General features: G+C 55.1%; 1 protein-coding gene across 1 annotated transcript; it reads right to left on the bottom strand.

Annotated features, from left to right (window-relative positions):
* Positions 1 to 1,620: 1,620 nt before the first annotated feature.
* EHD2 (EH domain containing 2) lies at positions 1,621 to 20,266 on the bottom strand. The gene is made up of 6 exons (XM_052655377.1): positions 20,156 to 20,266; positions 17,484 to 17,942; positions 16,866 to 16,963; positions 12,040 to 12,452; positions 6,349 to 6,513; positions 1,621 to 3,438 (listed from the first exon to the last, which is right to left on the bottom strand). The coding sequence occupies exons 2-6, from the start codon at positions 17,885 to 17,887 to the stop codon at positions 2,887 to 2,889; spliced, it is 1,632 nt and encodes a 543-aa protein (XP_052511337.1). The 5' UTR covers positions 17,888 to 17,942; positions 20,156 to 20,266; the 3' UTR covers positions 1,621 to 2,886.
* Between the last annotated feature and the right edge of the window lie 1,927 nt (positions 20,267 to 22,193).

The raw sequence follows: 22,193 nt of genomic DNA, 5'->3' as shown, positions 1-22,193 counted from the left end.
CCCGGAAATCCGGTTTGGGGCATGCGCGCGCCGAAGTCCTTCCCCTTCTCGTGACGTACTTCCTCTGGCCGCCATCTTGGTAGGGTGGCCGGAGCCACAAAGAGGCGTGAAGGCCGCCGTCTTGGAAAAGGATAAATGGCTCCTTCCTCTTCTACAGATTCGGGCCGGGCCTGGCTCGTAGGTTCTGGGTTCTAGCCCTAGGCGAAATACCTTTCCCGACAGTCTAGAAGTACTTTTAAAATCTGAATATTTTTAATTTGCTCAATTTTTTTTTAAGTCTAGTTTTCTTAAAAAAGTAAAGTTAGATGGGACGTCCCTGGCTGTCCAGTGGTTAAGACTCTGCGCTTCCACTGTGGGACGTAGTGGGGAACTTAAGATACCCCACATGCCCTACTGTGCAGCCAAAAAAAAAAAGAACTGTCAGGGCAGATTCGGCACCAGGCACATTCCAATCTCAGAACGTCTGACCTGTCAATGTTCCAATCATATAATCTTGGAAATTAAAGAGCTTTCAGAAGTCGAGGTTGGGAGCACAGAAAGTTATGTATGCATGCCGTACGCCAAATGTTAGCAACATAAAATATTAGAACCCTAGAAGCGCAGGCTTAGAATACTGAGCCTCATAGGTTATTCTGGAGATTAAACAAAGTAATATATACAAAGTCCTTAAGATGGAGCTAAACGTTAGCTATTGTTACTGCCTTGCCCCTTGAGATTACATCTTATAACAAATCTAGTCTGTTTACAAATAAGGAAGGAAGCTCAGAGGCCCTGGGGCCCTGGCAAGCGTCCATAGGGATCCAGAGCCTCATAAACGCACAGAGAGGGAAAACGCCACTCGGGGATTCACAACGCAGAATTCGGCATGGGAATGGTGATGGGGCCCCGGGTTGTGGCCCTGGAGACCCGCTTACCCATCATCTGGGACTGGGCCGGGGGCGGGCAGTGTGAGAAGTAGGGGGTGTGGTCACCGACTCGCCAGCCTAGCTCTCGAGCGTCCACCAGGGGGCGCCAGGAGCCGAACCACTGGGCGCGCGTGGGCGGGGAAGGCGCGAGGACAGCGTGTCCCCGGGCGCCGTGGGTGTGGCCTGGGTGTGAGTTCGCGGAACCAGGAGCTGGGTCCGCTGCGTTGCGGAGGCCAGAGCCCCCCGAGTGTGAGCCAGCGCGTGCGCACACTTGGTGTTCCTGATGGGCAGCATCACCACCTCTCCTCCGGGAGCCCGCTGGTGTTACATGTCAAGCTGTGTACCCAGGTTGTGTGGGTGGACGTTGGAGGAGAGGGAGGGGGGCAGCGGTGTACACACACACACACAAAACCCTACGCTCCAGGGCTTGGTTCCCAGGCTCCCACGGCAGGAGGTAGGAGGGAGGGATGTCCCAGAGGGAGGGCCCCAGAGTAACTTTTGTACGGAAAATATGTCGGCCTGGCCCCCAGCCCAGGCCTGAGTCATCAGGCTCCCGATGCATTGAGTCATGGCCTCCGCCTCCGCCCCTGAGAGCTTGAAGGGACCCCCCTCCACTCCCCGCCGTGAAGTCCTGCCCAGGGTCATCCTTCCCCAGGGGGTTTGGGCGGAGAGCGATCCCTGCCCTCATCCCATCCCAAGACAGCCAGACTCGCACTGGGAAAGAAGCCTTGGCTTTATTTGCACTCTGGGAACGTTATTCCGTTCACAGTCCCCTCCGGGGCACGGGGTGAGGGGTGATGGGCGTGGAAATCCCAGCGAGCTCCCTGGAGGGGGCGTCATCCCCATCTATTTCGCTCTCCCCCCCCCATCTTTTCCGTGGGCTCCTCCACCAGGGTCAAGCACTAATGTGAAGGCAGGGAAAGGTGTGTAGTGGGGGGTGAGAGTTCCTTTTAGGGGAGGGGAGGGAGGGCTGTAGCACCAAGAACCCCTCCCCCCACGACGTCCCTGAAAAGGGGACTAAAATGACGTCCTGGGGCTTTCCTATCTGGCAGGGGCTCCACTTAAATATGGACTGTGGGCGGAGAGGCCGTGCCCCCCGCCGTCTAAAATGCAGATCATCACTTGTGGGGAGCCTGGGGTGCGGGAGGGTGGGGCGGGCAGCAGGCCAGGCTTTCAGTCCAGAGCAGGTGAGCCGTGGAGGACAGGCCTCAGAGTGTGCGCCGGTCTGGGAGGAGCAGGCGTGGAGGGGGCCTTTCGTCCACCGAGGATCCTTAGTCAAGAAAGGGGTGTGGCCGGAGCTGGGGGGCGGGGCTAAGAGGGACCCCGCGGAGGGAGTAGGAGGTTGCATTTCCCCGCTCTGAGCCCCTGGGGGTCCCTAGGCCTGAGGACCCGATGGGGTGGAGGGGCCTTGCCCTCATGGCAAGAGGAAGTGGGGCGGTGGGGCCCCTGTGTTAGTCATTTCAACCAAGCGGCGGCTCACTTATGGGGATAGGCGAGGGGTCTCGCTCAGAACCAGGGATCAGACTGGTTGGGGCTGGGTGTATGTCTGAGTGTGAGTGACCCTTGGGCGTGCTCTCTCCTGAGAATGTCAGCTCCATGAGAGCCGCAGACAAATGTGTCTGTTTTACTCCCCAATGTCTAGAAGGAGCCCTGAACATAGAAGGTGCTCAATAAATACGTGAACGAATGAGGCACTTATGGGTGCTTCTGTGTGTTAGTGTCGGAATGATGTGCTAAGTGTAACGTGAGTGTAGAGGTGTGGAGGGTGGGCAGAGAAGCCTTGCCCCTCCCCTGGTCCCCACTGTTTGACGGTGGGGAGTGGGGGCAGAGGGACCCCCATCCTTACAGCTGGGAGAGTGGGCAGGGAGCGCGGTTGTGGGCTGGGGGTGAAGATGTGTGTGCAGCCATCCGGAGCTGGGGAGCCACAGCAGGGCAAGAGGGAGGGAGAACGGGCAGGCGAGGGTGGGGCGGGGGGGCTGGCTCACTCGGCCGAGCCCTTGTGGCGCCGCTTGGAGGGTGGCACCAGGCGGCGGGGCAGGTTGGTGGGCAGCCCGTGGCCCTCGAGCTTGGCCTCGATGAGGTGGCTGGCCAGGGCGAACTCCTCGTCGTCCAGCATGCCGTCACGGTCGACATCGCTCAGCTTCCAGATGCGACCCAGCACGGAGTTGGGGAGCTTGGTGCCCACCATCCAGGTCTTGACCTTGGTGCCGCTCAGCTTGCCGTCGGCCGGCGCCAGGTTGTAGAAGATCTCGTCGTACTTGGACTTGTCCTTGGTCACCACCCACTCGGCGTCGTCATCCGAGCCCTCCTCGCCGTCCTCCAGGGCCTCGTCGGGCCCCCGCTCCACAAAGGGACCCATGTGGGTGCCCTCGAAAGCGCCCCCCTGCACACCCACATCCGTGCTCTCCAGCTCCTCCTGCCGGAGCAGGGGCATGAGCTTGGCAATGTCGTGGGTCAGCATCTCATCCAGGGCCTCCAGCAGCTTCGGCTTCAACGAGTGGAACTTGGTGAAGTCGTGAGCCATCAGCAGCTCCTGGTTGCAGGGAGGTTGGGTGGGGGGGACAGAGAAGTCAGGAGGCAGCATCCCCAGGCCCCCCAGGCCCATGCTGGCTCCAGGACACTTGGCCAGCTCTTGATGGAGATGGGCAGAAGTATCTGATTATGGGGGAACACCCCAATTCACCTGGGTACCCACCACTCAGTACAGACTTGGCAGCAAGCTCCCACTGCCCCGTGACTCACTGGACAGGAGGGAGAACAGGGACCTCTGAGTCAGAGCAGCAGCCGTCCGCCAGCCAGGGGAGGAGGATTTCAACATGGTGACGTGAACTTTACCAGAACGCAGCCCTCAGCCCTGCCGACCCGCTACAGCCTCCCCGACCATCATGCAAGTTAAGAAAATGCAATTCCTGCCACCCTGCTGGCTCTGTTACCCCACCACACAGAAAGGGCTAAGTGGCTTGCTCCCTATTTGGTGGTTAGGTTTGGGATGGACAAGTCATCAGGAGATCCTGGGACGGGCCCCACCACCCCACCCCACCCCCAATCCTGGCCCCAGGCAAGAAGTCATCTGGTGCAAGAGCTGAGCCGCTGCTGGGCGGAGTCTGTGATCACCCTGCTTCTCACATGCGCCATTGCTAAGCCAGCTGCACCAGGACAGTCGCTGCAAAGACTAATCCACGTTCTGGCACCACGTTAAATTCCCACAGCCAAGGCATAAAGATCATGAGACCATAAAGAGGCAAGGGTGTGGGGGCTTCCCCGGTGGGCTCAGTGGTAAAGAATCTGTCGGCCAATGCCGGAGTCAGGGGTTTGATCCCTGATCTGAGATGATCCCACATGCCTCGGAGCACCTAAGCCCGAGTGCCACGCTGCTGGGCCTGTGCTCTAGAGACTGAGAACCGCAACTACTGAGCCCAGGTGCCGCAACTGCGGACGCCAACATGCCCCAGAGCCTGTGCTCCGAAACGAGAGAAGCCACCGCAGGGAGAAGCCCAATCGCCAAAACCAGAGAAAAGCCTGAGCGGCAACGAAGGCCCAGCCCAGCCCGAAAAAAAATCATAACAGAAAAGTGACAGGGGTGTGATGGTTGTGAGGGAGGAGCACTCCAAGGCCAGACTGCCCAGGTTCCAACCCAGCTGTCACCTGGGAGCTGTGCACCCTCAGGAAAGTGACTTCACCTCTCTGGTTTCCCTGTCCGTTTTCAGATTTGTAAAACAGGTTGAGAACTAGCACCCCCCTCATTGGGAGGTGGCAAAGTCTAAATGAATTTATCTGGATCAAGTGCTCAGTAAACGTCAGTGTGATCTTCACAGCTGCTCTTTATCAAGTCCAGTGGCTCTCAGCCAGGGATGCTGGTATCCCCCAGGGGACAGTGGGCACTATCTGGAGATGTTTTTGATTGCCGTAATTTGGGAGTGCTACTAACATCTAGTGAGTAGAGCCCAGGGATGCTGCTAAGCACAGGGGGCTGCAATGTACAAGACAGCCCCCTACAGTCCCAAATGTCAGCAGCTCAGAGGTTGAGAAACCTTGATCCAGCCCAAACTCAGTGCTAGATACTGTCCTAAGGAAGTCACTGAAAGTGAAAGTGAAGTCACTCAGTCGTGTCGGACTCTTTGCGACCCTATGGACTGTAGCCTACCAGGCTCTTCTGTCCATGGGATTAGTACTGGCAATAGTACTGGAGTGGATTGCCGTTTCCTTCTCCAGGGGATCTTCCCAACCCAGGGACTGAACCCGGGTCTCCCACATTGTAGACAGACGCTTTACCGTCTGAGCCACCACTAACACCAGTCAATTCAGCATTCAGGGTAGATACAATCAGGATGATGCCCATTTTCCAGGTGAAGAAACTGAGGCTCAGGAAAGGTGAGTGCCTTGCACAGGTTCACGGAGCTAGTCGGTGGCCAAGAGGAATTTCACTGAACTATAATTCCTCAGTCTTGGAGTAGAAACATCAGAGACCCAAAGGTCACAGGCTTTGAGTATCACCCCAACACAGCCTCAAAGCAGAGCCTGGGGAAGGGGCTAGTCCTCACCTCCATGCCTGAGCTCGGACCTCTGTCCCCATGCCCACTGGTTGCTCCTACCCCGGCCCACCTCCAGTGGCTCTTCATGTACCCCAGGCTGCCACCCTCAGACCCAGTGCTTTCCATGTCACTGGTTAATCCTAGGCCTGAAAATGGGAGGAGCCTTCAGTGATCCCCCAATATCCATCTTCCCTTCCTCCTCAGTATAGAATCCCCAAATGTTACCTAGGCACCTAGAGGAAAAACTACACTTCTAGCTTCCCTTGCAGCACTGTGGCCATGTGACTACGTTCTGGCCAACCGGAAGTCAGCACAAGTTGCACTTGCAACTATAGAATTACCCTGTTCAATATAGTAGCCACATATGGTTATTTAAATTAGTTAAAACCTAAAATTTCAGGTTTAATGTGGCAAGTGCCTACTACATTGGACAGCACAGCATAGAACATTTCCATCATCATAGCAGTATTGGACGGCACTCCTCTAAAAAGTGTTCTTAGAGAGCTTGTACCATTAACACCCCCCTCCCCCACTTCTTGCTGGCTGGAATGCAGACACAATGGCTGGAGTTTCCACAGCCATTTTGTACCATGAGGAGTTCTTGGGCCTGGAGGCCAGGCATGGACAGAAGAGAACTAGTTCTGTAAAGCACAAAACCAGCCCTGGACCATCTTCCAGGATACTTATGAAGGAGAGAAATAAACTTCTATCCTAATTAGGCCACCATTACTTTGGGATTTCACTTCACTCCCTTATCCTAACTCACACAACCACACTCTCATGGAACCATTTGTGGGAGGTGCTTTCAGGAACCTGCCATCCATCCCTCTAGTTTTCAAGGCCCGATCCTCAGCCTACAGAAGTTGACCTTCCCATCACCCCTTGCCCATCCCTCCTGGGCGTCCACCCACCTGCATCTTCTGGCAGTCCGGGAAGTCGCCGGGAGATATGTGATGCTCCAACTGAATCTTGGCGAAGATGACAGGCAGCTTGAGGATCAGCTGCTTCTTCTTGTTCTCCTTCCCAAACACGGAGGGCATCTCCTTCTTCAGGTAGCTGATGATGTAGGCGTGAACCTGTAGGGAGGTGAGTTCTTGCCTGAGCCTGCCTCTGTCACCTGGGAGGCTCCTTAAAACATGGGTTGGCTGGAGCTTCCGAGTCACCAGGTCCGGCGTGGGGCCTGAGAGTGTGAATTTCTAACAGTTACAGGTGAGCTGCTGCTGCTGTGGGTACAGGGGCTCTCCCCTCTCCTCTAGGTCATCCCAGCCCCTCCCGTGGCTTCGACATCCCTCCACGTCCACTGCCAAGTCGACATACCAGCCTTGGCCTCTCCCTGGAGCTCGAGTCAGAGCCGATTGCCTTGTCAACATTCCTGGACAGCTCCGTCTCGGGGACACCCGCGGTGGAATTCAGGCCCCGCCCGGCCGGGTCACCCTCAGCTGTGCCCATCTCCGGAGGCAAATGGCACCCACCCCCCACCTCTGCCTGCCCAGTGGAGCCCAGAGATCTGGAAATTACTCCTGATTTGATCCTCCCTCCTCATTGGTCACATCCACTTCATCAGTCGTTCCTTTGAACTCCTTTGAACTCTCTCCCACTTTTCCATTTCTCTCCACCTCACCATCTCTTGCCTGGTGGGGGACACACCTGTCACCCCACTGGACTCCTGGCTCACCCTCTGGCCCCTTCAATCCTTTCCCCATGAAGCAGCAGCTGGAGTTTTTTTTTTTTTTTCTTAGGAACAAGTGCCAGACCATGAGACACTGCTCCCAAGTTTCAATTTGCTTCTTATCCAAGTGCAGAATTCCTCCCACAGCCGCCAAGGCCTTATGGCAGCAATTCTCCAAGTGTGGTCCAGGGAATCCCCAGGGGGTCCCCAAGACTCTTTAAGGGGGTTGCACACTCAAAACTGCTTTCACAAGAATGCTGAGGGGCTATTTGTCTTTTTTACCTTCATTCCCTCCTGAGTGAATCGTGGAATTTTTAAAGGCTAAAAGATACTGCAACTATCTGAATGTAGAAACAGATGTTTGAATCCAGATGTCACCTTTGAAGCCAGACATTAAAGAGATTTGCAAACATGCAAAACAGGGCCACTGTCCTCTCTACGTTGTTTTTTGGAGGGTTCTGGAAAACAGTTAATTTTCATAAAACATCTGCTGTGTGTTTCTGTGCTTACTCGCTCAGTAGTGTCTGACTCTGTGACCCCACGGGCTGTAGCCCACCAGGCTCCTCTGTCCATGGGATTCTCCAGGCAAGAATACTGGAGTGGGTTGCCATTTCCTTCTACAGGGGATCTTCCCGACCCAGAGATCAAACCCAGGTCTCCTGCATTGCAGGCAGATTCTTTATCATCTCAGCCACCAGGGAAGCCCAAAACATCTGTTACTTAGGTTAACAGGCAATAGGTTTTTCTTGCTATTTTAAATGATTTGATAAGACTATCAGTATCTGTTAATATATATTGGCATGATCAACAATGTATTGATAACATTTATAATCTATTGTTATCTACTATTAAGTATGTAAGTATTGTTTGGGAATCCCCAGTGGTCCAGTGGTTAGGACTCTACACTTTCACTGCCAAGGGCTCAGGTTCAATCCCTGGTCGGGGAAGTAAGATCCTACAAGGCTCACGGTGAGGCTGATATAAGTATTGCTGGTTAATTAATATTATGAGAGAAAGTGCAACGTTTCTTAGTTTTAACTTTCTCCTTTTGGGGCTGAGCCACGAGGCTTGTGGGATCTTAACCAGGGACTGAACTCAGGTCATGGCCGTGAAAGCCTCCAGTGTTAACCTCTGGACCACCAGGGAATTCCCTCAGTTTCCTAATACGGTTAATATAGAAAGATCTGATCTGTGTATATACAAACTCTTTGGGGTCTTCAATAATGTTTAAGAGTGTAATGAGGTCCTGAGATGGAAAGGTGTGAGAAGCACGGCTCGACATGCCTTGCCCCCTGCCCCTATCTGCTCAAGCTTCCTCAACAGCCTTCCTTTTTTATATTAAATCAGCCTGCAAAACTCTCCTACATCAAGGCCTTTGCACATGCTACCCTCTGCCTGGAATTCCGCCCTGGTCTTCCAACAACTGAGTCCTTCAGCTTCCTTTTTCTTTTTTGGCTGTACCAGGCTACATGTGGATCTTAGTTCTTAGTTCCCCAACCGGGGGTTGAGCTCATGCCCCCTGCACTGGAAGGCAGAGGCTTAACAGCCGGGCCACCAGGGAAATCCCACCCTTCAGCTTCCTTCTGATGTCACCTCCTCACAGAGACCATCCTGTGGGAAGCAGGTGCCCCAAGCACCACCATCCAATTTCTCTCTCTCTTTACTTTCATTGTTTCATTCACAGCACTTATCGCAATCTGTCATTCTTATTCTGTGTTCTTTCATCCTAATGTGCGCTCCAGGAGGGCTTGGACCTTTTCTGTCTCCTCTGTCCCCAGCGCTGGCACAGTGTGCAGAGAAAAGACTCAAGAAATATTTGGGAAGTAAACCAGTGAACTTGAGAACCTCTGAGCCACAATCTCATATGTTCTCAAAAAGTAAACGAGGAGAGAAAGCCAGCATTCACACGCCCTGTTTTCAAATGTGCTGTGCTTAGTTGCTCAGTTGTGTCCGACTCTGCGACCCCAGGAACTGTAGCCCGCTGGGCTCCTCTGTCCATGGGATTCTCCAGGCAAGAATCCTGGAGTGGGTTGCCATGCCCTCCTCCAGGGGATCTTCCTGACCCAGGGATGGAACCCAGGTCTCCCGCATTGCAGGCAGATTCTTTGGCATCTGAGCCACCAGGGAAGCCCTATTTTTAAATAGGAAGCTCAATAATTAAATGGATATGCTTAAGTAAAAATAGAATGTATCGGGAAAAAGACAGAAGAAACTATTCCTGCGGGTTGTCTGCGGGAAAGAGAACCTGAGGACTGTCGGAGTCAGGGGTGGGAGGGGGCACCTTTGACAGTACATGAGTGCCTTCCCATGAGATGGTCTTAAATGTTCAATTAAAAACATTCATTAAAAATTCCTTTTAGTGAGTCATAGGTTTAGAATGCTAAACATTCTGGTGACACCTTGGCTGGCTTTGAATCCTCATATCCTTTCACCATCCTGTCTCCTCCAGCCACCCTGGGCTCCATATTCAAGCATGTCCTGGTTTCAGGGCCTTTGCACTTGCTGTTCCCTCTGCCTGGGTACAGTTTCCCTCATCTCTCCACTCTGCTCACCCCTTCCCCTCCGTTAGTTCTCTGCTCGAGAATCATCTCCTCCAGGAGACCCTCCTTGATGACCCTAGTCCCTTAAATAACCACCAGTCTCTCCTCTGCTTCATGTTTCTTCACATTCAGTGTATCAGGGCTGAATTTGTTTGATACTCACTTCCCCATTAAAAAGCAATTCTACAAGAAAAGAAACTATCTGCTTTTGTTTCCTGTGGCATCCCCAGGGTTTAGAACAGTACAGGAGCCCAGTGTCGGCCCTCAGTCACTGTGGAATGAAAGCTACTGGGCTGCCTCAGAGAGCTCTGTAGGAAGGCTCAGGGCACCCTGGCCTCTTTAGAATTAGAACCTCCCAAGACCCTGCCCATCAGGGGTCTTGACCTATGCTCAAGCGTCACACAGCCCATGGAAACCGCCCCTTCTAACAGCAGCTGTCGCTTCAAGCAAAGGGCAGAGGCAGAGGGCTCACCCACATCCTAAATCGTTACAGACAGGGAAACTGAGGCATAGAGGGGTAGTTACCAAGAGTGAGGAGAGGCTTTGTACTGTCGGGGGAAAGCATGTGGGGAGGTGAACCGTGTGGGCTGTTGTTTGATGGCTGGACCAGGTGTGGCAGAATCCCACGTGGGGATGAGCGGGTGACACAGGGCAGGGGAAGGGCACCGAGGCTTGGTCACAGTAGACCCCGTATCTTGAGGGGCACTGGGGCCCACAGAGGAGCTGCAGGAGCAAGGGGGGAGGCGTGGGTGCCAAGGGGGGAGGTCTGAGGGGACCAATCAGGGCAGGGGTGTGGCCATGCGGGTAGGTGGGGCCTGCGAGAGCGGGCCAATGGGGAGAGGGGGCGGGGCCTAAGGGCCGCTCTTCTGGAGCCCAGAAGACATGAGGAGGGGGGGCGCTAATGGCTTTTCCAGAGAGGAAGCGGGGGAAGGTGCCAGGAAGAGATAAGGTGGGTGGGCGGGCCGAGCCTGGGCGCGGGTCCGGGACTCCGGGGTTTGTCTGGGTTTCCGGAGCCGCCTCCTGCGTGGTGGGGGCACCAGGTGTCCGGCTCCACCCTGCCCCTCGGTCCCACGGACCCTGGGGTTCCAGCTCCTGCTGCTGCGGGAGCAGCTTCCCCGAGGGGCCTGCGGGACCGGGTCCGTGCGGGAAGCGGGTGAACCAGGCGGAGACCGAGGGAGGGAGAGGATGGAGAGAGGAGAAAAAGAGAAAAGAGAATGATGAGGGAAAAAATAAGAAGAGAAAAAAACAGAAAGAGGTAGAAATGAGGAGATCTAGAGAGAGAACTTGCCTGGAGAATCCCAGGGACGGGGGAGCCTGGTAGGCTGCCGTCTATGGGGTCGCACGGAGTCGGACACGACTGAAGCGACTTAGCAGCAGACAGAGAGACAGAGACAGTCCAGGGCATGGGCAGAGGAGCGAAAGGTGTTTTCTGGAGGCTTCAGGAGCTGACCGCACTGGGCCGCTCCCTCCTAAGGAGGATTCCTGGGGTGGGGGGTGGGGGCTCTGACTCACCCCCTCTGCTGCTCCTTAAATCAACACCTCAGGCTCCTCCACCCCCCATAACCTTCCAGGCCTCCTTGCCTGCTCAGCTTCCTGCCCCACCTCCAGCCTGGCTGGCAGCCTCCCCTGTGAAACCATTCGGCCTCCAGAAACGCTCTTAAATCAGTGCTCCCCTCCCCTTCCCCAAGGCTATGTCCTGATGATCCAGGCTCCTCCTTGTTCCTCGGTCCCCCAGCCTCCTCCCTAGTCTGGGAACCCAGTCTTACTGCCCTTGAATCCACCCTCCAGAAGGCAGCGAGGGTCTGACTCTGTCCCTCCCCTACCCTGAGTCCTTCCATGGCTCCCCAGTGCCCTTGGGATAAAGCACAGGTTCCAGACCACAGTCCCGGGTGATCTGACTCTCACCTAGCCCACCCCAGCCCACCCCCACCCCTCAGATGCAGTTACTCCCACCATCTACACTGGCTTCAACACTGGCATTTCCCCTCTTCCTTGAACGGGCCATGTTCTCATTGCCAGTCCATGCACTTGCTGGCCCCATTTTCTAGAATCCTTTCCCCTCCTCATCCTCATAATCCTCCAGTTTGCAGCTCAGATGCCCTTTCCTCCAAGAAGTTCTCCAGGATTTCTCCTGGGCCCCCAAGTTCTCAGCCTTGACCATGCTGGATGGTAACTCTGGGGATGAAACGGTCTTCTCCCCTGGACTGCCGTGGTCAGAGCTCCCTTCCCAGTACCACCTGGCAGAGGGCCAGGCACAACAGGAGAACTTTCTCAGATTAGTGAACTAATTCATCAGATAGCTGATGCCAGATCAGGGACCAGCAGCCAAGTAGAGGAGGATCAGAGGGAAGGCAAGAGCGGCTGCTGCCTCCCCATCCCCCATCACTGCTCACCCGCACCAGCCGGGCTCTCTTCACCAGATCATTGAGCTTGCGCAGCGCAGCATGGCGCGGCAGGCCCTGGATGTCGCGGAAAAGGTCTTGTTCCTCCAGCTCGAAGAGGCGCCGGTTGTCAGGTACCAGCAGGGGCTGGGACCAGAAGGAGCCGATATAGACGCGCAGCACCTCGGGCGTGCCCACCACCTTGCCCAGCGCCCACATGAGCGCCCCGTAGACACGCATCAGCTGCTGCGTCTCCACCATGTCGGCCTTGTTGAGCACCACGCGAATCTTGTCTTCATGGCCTCGCAGGGCGCCGATGGCCTCCGAGAACTCGTCAGAGATCTCCAGCTTGTGAGCATCAAAGAGCAGTATGATGAGGTCCACGCGCTCCGCGAACCAGCGCAGCACAGCTGGGAAGTCGTAGCCTGCAGGGGAAGGGTGGCACAGGGCGTGGGCCTGCGTGTTCACTGCAGTCATGTCCGACTCTGCGACCCCAGACTCTGTAGCCCCCTAGGCTCCTCTGTACACGGGGTTCTCTAGGCAAGAATACTGGAGTGGGTTGCCATGCCCTCCTCCAGGGGATCTTCCCCACCCAGGGATCCAATCGTCCCTTGCGTCTCCTGCACTGCTGGCGGATTCTTTACCGCTGAGTCACAGGAGCTCCAGTCCCCCAAAGCAGAGGTCAGCCCCAAGCCTTCAGCCACTGGGACACATTCATTGCTTTGGGCTCAAACTGGACTGTACAGATGTTCAGGTTGTTAACCACTGAAAATTTTGTCTGTGGGAAATAGGTCCAGGCCCCCAGCCTCCAGAGTTTCCCCGTCACTCTGGCCCTCTAGCCATCCGACTACGGAGGACAATCACCCTCCTCACCTTTCCATTCATTCTTTGGGCAAATATTAGCAGCTTGCACCGGTCCCCTTATTAAAACAGTGAAATGTTTACTAATAGACTCCTTATGCTTCTATGGACCTCCGAGTCCCCCAGATGCCACCATCAACCCCAACTCCTCCCCAGGAAGTGTTTGATCACCCTACCATCCAGCAACTGAAAATTTTACTTGGGCCTTTGTTAGAGTCTTGCCATAGCAGATGTTAAATATTCCAAATTTATTAACAATAAATTACCGAGAGTCTCCTGTGTGCTGGGCCCTGTCCTGGACACTGGGGATCCCACAGAGAACATACAAAGTCTTTCCCTTCGTAGGGCACCTATCCCACCAACAGCTGGCTCCTGGGCCCCATTCATTCATTCCTTTCACTATGCATTTCTTCGTTCACTCATTCATTCAGCAGCAAGCAATGCCTGGGAGAGCAGAGAGGAGCCGTTGAGACCCCCTGACTTGGCAGTCGGGACGGCCTGGGTTTGAATGCCGACTCTGCTTCCATCAGCTAGGTGACCTTAAGGAAGCAAGTAATCTCTCTCAACCTCTGTTTCCTCTTTGGTAAAGTCATAGAACCTACCTTCTGGGACTGTTGTATGAAGAGCTTAAACAGTGCCTGGCTCTGAACTATACACTTAAAAGGCGTGCGCTTTAGGCATGTAAATTTTACAATAAAACTTAAAAAAAAACAAAAACAAAAACAAGGACTTCCCTGGTGGTCCAGTGGTTAAGAATTTACCGTGCAAAGCAGGGGACCCAGGTTCGATCCCTGGTGGGGGAACTAAGATCCCACACGCTGTAGAACTAAATGCCCACACACTGCAGCCACTGAGCTGCATGCTCTGGAGCCCACCTGCTGCAGCGAAGACCCGATGCCACCAAATGAACAAAGAAGCATTAAACCAAAAAAACCCACGGAGCTAGGCACACGGCGAGCAATCCACAAGAGTTCCTCATGACGCCCGCGAGACACTGTGGTGGAGCCGTCGAGGAGCCGCCCTCAGAACAGCCTGCTCTGTGCTGGGCACACAGGGTGGCTCAGACAGCCCCAGTTCTGTCTTTACTGGGCTTACCATCCAGAGTGGTCAGGCTGGGATGGGAAAACCCGTGAAGCCTCAGGAGCCCGGGGGCAGGGGGCGCCTGACCACCCAGGCTGGGTGGTCAGGGAGGGCTCCCCGGAGGAGGAAACTCTGAGTGGTGATCTGGGGGGTGAGGAGTTAACTGGCGGGACAGAGAGCCATTGCTGATTCACCAGAAGTCACCTCATGCCCTCCCCGATTCAACTCATCGAATCTTCAAAATGACTCCAGGAGACAGGCACTCTTAGGACCCCTATTTTCCAAAAGGGGAAACTGAGGAACCGAGTGGTTACGGAATCCACTGGTTCATTTGCTCCAGACACACAAGCACAGAGCCGCAGCCCTGGGGGTCTCCACGCTCTGCTGGGGAGCTGGTGCCGGGCCCATCCTGCCTGAGCGGAAGTGGGTTCCTGTAGCCACAGGGAACTGGACGGGATGGGATGGGGTGGTGGACGCTGTTTTGGGGGGAGGGAGGGCCAGGTCAACAGAGGGACCAAAGCTAGGGCCCCTCCTGTCCCCAATGTTTACACACACACACACACACACACACACACACACACACACACGTCCAGATTTGGAAAGTGTGTCTCTTGCAGGGAGGGAGGCAGGGATGTTGAGTCAGCATGGGAATGGGAGACGTGGCAGGCAGACATCCAGGTGCAGAATGACAGCCTCACAGAGGAAAAGCAGTCATCACAGGACCTTCCCTAGCTCCTCCTGGGGCCACACACTGCCCTAAGTGCCTCACACATTTTGACTCTTTTTTTTTTGGCCTCGCCACGGGGCATGCAGGCTACAGGATCTTGGCCCCCCGCTGGGGTTGAACCCGCACAGCTACGATGGAAGCATGGAGTCCTAACCACTGGACCACCAGGAAAATCAGCAAGGTATGGCGTGAGACTATCATGTTCCCATTTTACAGGTGAGAAAACTAAGGCACGGAGAGGTTAAGTGGCTCGGGCAACGTCTCAGTGTAGAAGGAGCAGAGGCCAGATTGGAACCCCGCCAGAAGGCTCCACTCTGCCACAATCACACACGTGTACATTCAGATATTCTACACAGAGGCCACATGCTTCATCAATGCACACACACGTGCACATACAAACTTGTGCACCCTAGAGCAAGCAGACACCTGGACACCATCTGAGTCACACCACAAGGTGCAGACCCTCGCACACACCCTCGCCAGCAATCTGGAACCTACACAGACAACCAGGGTCACACAATGGCAAAGATGTTTGAGAGCCACACAAAGTAACAAATAGCAGGCACACAAGGAGCCTGTGCGCACCAGCACACCCACCAAACAAGAGATGCAATCATATAGTTACACAAAAGATACACCCATGCGCACACACACACACCCTCACTTGTACAGCCCAAGAGCACAATTGTATACAGACATGCCGTTATACTCTATCTAACAAAATCACCTCAGTCCTACAGGGCCACACACAGGTACAACCACGAGCACAGCGCTGACACCTCAGAGTCACACCCACAGTTACACGGATGCAATCCGCCAGGCCCCTCTGTCCATGGGATCCTCCAGGCAAGGATACTGGAGTGGGCTGCCTATTCCTCCTCCAGGGGACCTTCCCGACCCAGGGTTGAACCCGCATCTCCTGCATTGGCAGGCGGGTTCTTTACCACTGAGCCTCCTGGGAATCCCACACACCTGAGACACACACTAGATGATCCACACAGTCACATAAAAGTTCCCCTGCACAACACACCAACCACACGTTTCACAATACAACTACCTACAGAGACACGGTGAGTCACAGTCACACACAATCGCACAAGCACCCCGCCCCCAGGCCCTTGGAGCTGCCCAAAGTCACACCTAGCCACCCACATGGGCACAGACGCTCATACCCACACTCACCCTCAAGACAGACAGACAGACACAACTCTCCTCTTCCTCTACTCCCGAGGCCACAGAAAGAGACCCCCGTTCTCTCCCCCATGGCACCCCCGCCATGGCTTGGAGTTGCCCCCCTCCCTCTCTCCCGAGGGACCCCCCTCAGGCCCCTGCCTCCCCCATGGGGCTGGCAGCTCACCTCCCCCCTCCCCGATCTCCTCTGCCGCTGTCTCCTGCCTCTCTCCCAGGGGACAGGTTCCAGCTGGGCAGCGGCCAGGGACACCGGTAACCCTCCGCGCCCTCGCCCGAACGAGGCCCAGCCTCCCTGCCTCCTCGCCATCGCCTCCGGGTCCCCTCTGCCCCACAGTGCAACCTCCTTTGCCCCAGTTTCTGGCCTCCGAGGCCTCACGGGGCAGGGGTAGAAGGGACAGAAATGCGGGGAGGTGGGGATGGGGGGGGCGGCGCGGAGACTGAGCCAGGCAGGGCAGGGGTGGGGGCCGGGCTCACCCAGAGGCCCCGCTGGAATTCACCCCTCCCCCCGCCTCTCTCCCTGCACAGCTGTTTATAAATTCCTGGCCGCCCTTGGCCCCTGCCCAGACTCCCCGTCCCGGGCCCTCCTCAGCCCCATCCGTGGCCCAGAGCTGGAGCCAGGCGCTGACGGCGGCCCAGGGCCTCCCCGCCCAGCTCTGCCTTCCCGCTGGGTCTCCCACTCTCAGGATCCTCTCTCTGGATCCCGGCCTCGCCCTCTGAATCTCTGTCCACCTTGGAGTCTCCCTCTCTCTTGGTCTCTCCCCGCTCCATCCTTTGGACCCGCCCAGACATGCAGCCGCAGCGGGTTCACACGTGTTCATCCACACGCCTCCCCCACCCTTCAGCGTGCGCCAGCTCGGAGGAGTCACAGCCTTCCACCAGCTCCCCTCAGCTACGCAGCCAGCTCAGGGCCGGCCTCACACAGCCGTAGCAGCGACCCTGGGCCTTCCTCCCTCAGACCCAGGAGCCCAGCCTCACTCACCACGGCTCACTCTCTGCTTGGCCCCCGACAGGATGCCCGGGGTGTCGATGATGCTAATGCTCTCCAGGACCTGATTGGGGAGCTGGGCGCACATGAACCTGGGGCAGAGGGAAGGTCAGGGGTCAATGCAGGGACAAGTAGGCGAGGGGACACATGAGAAGGGAACCCAGGACTTGCACGGAGGAGAATCAGGTTCGGAGAGGGAAAGAATCTTGGAAGAGAAAAGGAAGATTAGGACAAAGAATAAGAACTATTAAAAAAAATCAGAGCTGATGCTAATTGAGCACTTACTTTGTGCGGGGTGCTGTTCTAAGCACTTTGTATGTTTTCATTCATTTAGTCCCCACAACAGCCCTATGGAGGAAGGACTGTGGTTATCCCCATTTTCCAGATGAGGATAAGAAACAGAGAGGTTAAGTTGCTTGCGCAAAGTCACCCAGCTTGACAGGAGTCGAACTCAGGTGTCACTGGCTTAACTGCTCCCCGAGAGAAGGCAAGAAGAGGAAGGCTCTAGTCGAGAGAAGGGGATTAGGCCTGAAAAGGAGAGAGACACAGGAGGGGATGGGACAAAGACGGGGGCCAGGGACAGGAGGACCCTCCAGGCTGCTGGCTGCGCACCTGTTGAGGAAGGTATTCCCGAAGGGGTTGAGTTTACGGAAGGGCTTGTCCGGGTCAACGACGAGGGCATTGCCAGGCACGGTGCCCTCGGTGTCACCGTGCATGACAGCCACGAAGCAGTCGGTGGTGGGCTCAGGCCCCACCCGGGAGCCGGGCACCTCCTGCTCCAGCAGGTACTGAATGAAGCTGGTCTTGCCCGTGCTGTACTGGCCAGCCACCAGCACCATGGGCTTGCCGTCGAAGTCAGCATCCTCCAGGGCTGGAGAATGGAAGGTCCCGAAGCGGTAGTGCTCCTCCAAAGGCAGCAGCTTTTCGCGGTACAGCTCCTTGAGGGCCGAGGTCACCGTGCGGATGGCCTCCGGCTGCTGGCCCCGAGCCCCGCCCCGCTTCAGCCAGCTGAACATGGTGGCTCCACACTGCCCACTGAGCTCTGACGGAGATGCACAGCGCGAGGACTACCTGTGGGAGGAGAGGATGTTGATGGGGGACTGCCTGGAGGAGGAGGTGGAGAAGAAAGGGAGCCAGAAGGTAGAATCGATGGAGAAGGCTGGTGGGATGGGTTGTGGGGGAGAGCTTCTGAGAGCACTGAGGGTGGATGGCAGGAGCTGACAGCTGAAGGAGGAAGAAGGTAATTATTCCAGCTGGAGGAAGAGAGAGAGTGACAATGGCATGCTGGAAGAAGCGAGATTGGTGGTGGAAGCCCAAGAGATAAACAAGGGGAAGGAGGCAGAAACTGATCCAAAGAAAAGGATTCCTCCATCTTTTTCTTTCTCCGTCCCCACCCCTTCCATTATTTGGCAATTTTCACTGAAATCGCACCATGTGTCAAGAGGTATGGATCCAAAAATAGACCAGAGACCAGTCCCCACACTCTCAGAGCCTCCCGTGTGGAGAGAACTGGGGCACGGAGCAGTCAGCGAGGCCTGGGCAAAGCTGGGTGGTGGACTTGTAGGCACCAGAGGGGGACAGGGTGAACCAATCACAGGATTAGGAAAGCTCTGGCTGGGCTGACTTTTCTTTTCACGTTTATTATTTATTTGGCTGTACCAGATCTTAGTTGTGTCCTGTAGAATCTTTTCCCACACATACTCTCCAGGGCAGAATACTGGAGTGGGTAGCTGTTCCCTTCTCCAGAAGATCTTCCCATCCCAGGGATCGAACCCGGGTCTCCTGCATTGTAGGCAGATTCTTTACCAGCTGAGCCACAGGGGAAGCCCCCTGGGCTGACTTCTGAGCTGCTCCCTGAAGAGTGACAAGGGCATTTAGGCAGAGAGGATGGTGGGTTTCATGACCTGGAACTGTAAAATGGATGGACAGATTGGCTGAACATGTGGGCACAAAGATGAGAAATGAGTCTCAATACTGCCTGGATCCCCCCCCCCCCCAGATCATGATGTTATCATTCACAAGAATAATAACATTTGTGATCACTGCATGCCAGAAACTGCTCTAACTCATTTAATCTTCACAACAACCTTGTAAGGTAAGGCTATTATTACCCCCACTTTTCTGATAAGGAAATTGAGGTTCAGGAAGATAGTATAACTTCCCTGAGATCATTTTGCTAGGAAGTGCTCAAGCTGGGACTCCAGATACCCTGACCTCAGAGCCAACGCTCCTATCCCAGATCTAAGGAGTTAGGGAGAGAATGAATTGCCAGCCCAGCAGCAACCAGCACCCCCAGCACCCAGACTGTTCACTACATCCTCTTACTAGCCTTTCATTCACTGTAGGATCCATAGTGATGTCCCTCCTCCCCCTTTCATTCTCAATTATCACTCATTTGTGTCTTTGCTTGCTTTCTCCCCCCGCCCCGCCTTGATCAGTCTAAGTGGATGCTTATAATTTTACTGATCTCTGCACAGAACCGACTTTTGGTCAGATTGGGGTCTCTCAATACCATTTTCCACTAAAAGAGAAACTGAGGCTTCTGGGAGAAATGGCTAATTCCAGGGCTGAGGCAGGGAAAGAACAAGTGAGTCTGGGTCAGATAGTGGGGAAGTGCTCAAACTGGGATGGGGCATGTCACAGGGACAGAGTCCTGGCTCGACAGGACTCCCACTGGCCAAAGATGGGACACTTTGAGCACCCAAACTAACTGCACATCCAATATGTTACAATCCATAAAATCATTGCCACGCTTAAAAAAAAAAAAAAAAGTGTGCGTGTGTGGGAGGGGGAGAATTCATGGAGGGTGCGCCAGAAAGGTGAAGGAGAGGCTGGAGCCAGACCTGGGAAGTTGGCAGAGGGAGGGGGCCCTGGGCGGTGTCCTACCAGGGGAGGGACCTGGGGGACATCTTAGTGAGGACGCTTTGGGTGGTTGGACAGGCAGCGGGGTTGGTGAGGCAGGAGAGGAGCTTTGGGGGTGGGAGGAGGAATGGAGCAGAGGTGGATGAATGCGATGGAGGGCCACTCCAAGGAAGGCGGCGGGAAGGGAGGAGGAGAGTGGGGAACACTGCTGCAGACTGAAGGGGCCGCCGGGGGGTCGGGGCAGTGAGGGAGATAGAGAGGTTTCCGGAGGGGCTGCGGAGAACTGAGAGACCCCCTACACACTGCCTGGGGTGGGGACTGAGGGTCTTTGGCGAGCAGGGGAATGATCCAGAGCCAGGGCAGGCTCGAGGGCTCCGCGGGCGGAGGCTGGGAGGCCACAGCCTCAGTTGGGGGTCACTCACCAAGGGGGCGCGCAGACCGCAGGACCGGGCAGGGAGAACTGGGCGGGGGTCCCGCGGGGATCGGAGGCGCCCGCGGAGCGGCCTGTGCTCGCGGTCCCGTCCGGAGCCGTCTGAGCCGGGTGGGGCCCAGAACGGGGAGGAGGGACCGGAGGGGCAGAGAAGGGGGGGCGGGACGAGGCGCCCCCCCATCCCCAAACCGGGCGCCCGGCCTCTGGCGCCCTCTGGTGGGGACAGGCACAGTGCCTTTGCGAAATGGGTGCGCGCGCGGGTTCCCAGTCCTGCCTTCAAACTCCACCCCTGTCTCCCTTCCTGACATGCGAACAGCAATAATAAAACAGTAACACCACCAACAATATTAATTTTAAGTAATCATAATAATTTTTTCAACGGAAACGAGTGCATGAAAACTCCTCTGTTCACAGTCCTCCATGGTTCTTCTTTCACTCAAAGCAGAAGCCAAAGCCCTCAGTGGACCGCAAGGCCCTGAAAGATCCGCAGGCTCCCTCTGCCGTCTCCTCCCTCTCTCCCCCTCGATCACTCAGCTCCAGCCGCACTGGCCTCTCCACTGTTCCTCAGACAACCCTCTTTTCAGGGCCCTTTGCACTTGCCCTTCCTCCACCTGGAAAGTCCCACCCGGCCACTCCTATCCTGGCTCCCACCCTTCCCTCCCTCCAGTCTCCACCCAAATGTCACCTCTTCCGAGAAGCCCGCCCTGATCTCCCTGTTTAATGCAGTACCCACCATCCATCCATTCTCATGGCTTTATTCTTCTCCGCAGCCTTTCTCACCATATTTTACATTTTTCTGTTTCAGGGAGGGTCTCCGTCACGAGAACATGAGTCCTGTGAGAGCAAGGATTTCAGACCGTCGTCAAGAGGAATCTTCGATGTCCTCACACTGTGTTTGGAATTTCCAGTGATTGCTTACTCATCACTGATTAGACCCACTGCGAGCTAGCTTTCTAATCGCGCACTGGTACACCAGACCCTATTACCATGCCACAGCCTTGTCGATTTCAAAAAATACTGATAACTGCATTTCAGTACAATTGGTTCCCTTGTGATCCTGAGGGTTACATTTTGTGCATTAAAGATAATATTCTAGGAAGGAGTCAGTGGAGTGAAAAAGCTCCACGCTGACATATTCAGCTCCATTAAATACCCTTTGAGCCCTTAATAACCACGGTGGCTGTCGCATCTTGCTACCTGCTGACCTCCCAATCAGGGAGTCTCTGACATCTGTCCCCAGTGTCATCCAATTTCCTTGATGCCTTTGCAGCCTCTGGAGTCCCCACTGCAAAGCACAAGCTCGGATGTTCTTTTCTCTGCCCCCACCCCATCTGTCAAAACTGAAAAGAGAAACTGACATATTCTACAACACGAATGAAGATGTTCAGTTGAATGAAACAAGCCACTCACAAAAGAACAAATACTGTGATTCCACTCCCACAAGGGTAGTCTGATTCAGAGACAGAAAGTGGAATGGTGGTCATGGGGGAGCTGGGTGGAGGGGGAGGGGGGACAGGATCATGGTTTCATGGGCACAGAGCTTCAATTCTGCAAGATGAAATGTTCCTGACTTCCAGGCTGACCGCCAGCTCATTGGTCCAATGGCTAAGACTCTGAGATCCCATTGCAGGCAGCCCAGGTTGGATCCCTGGTCAGGAAACTATGAAGCCACATGCTGCAATTAAACAAACAGACAAACAAAAAAAATCCTTCACGTTGCAACTAAGAGCCAGCCAAGTTCAAAAAGGAATGATGAGATGAGTTCTGAAGATTGATGGTTGCACAATGTCAATATCTTAATGCTCATGTGATTACGAAGGTAAATTTTACGTTAAGGGTATTTTTTCACAATTTAAAAAAAAAAAAAAGGAGAAAGCAGCCAGTGAGCTTGTTCACTTGGGACACTGGTCAGTCTTGGATTCCAGTCGTGCTCCGTGTCCAGGTGGTTTGGGTCCAGAGGTAGTCGTCTCTGGCTTCTTTTTCCGGACGGCTCAGCTGCAGAAAGGGGCTTCCCAGGTGGCACAGTGGCA

Source organism: Budorcas taxicolor, chromosome 18, assembly GCF_023091745.1.
Source record: "Budorcas taxicolor isolate Tak-1 chromosome 18, Takin1.1, whole genome shotgun sequence".
In the NCBI taxonomy this organism is placed as follows: Eukaryota; Metazoa; Chordata; class Mammalia; order Artiodactyla; family Bovidae; genus Budorcas; species Budorcas taxicolor.
The sequence above is the reverse complement of the archived record's forward strand: the minus strand, read 5'-3'. Positions and strand labels throughout refer to the sequence as shown.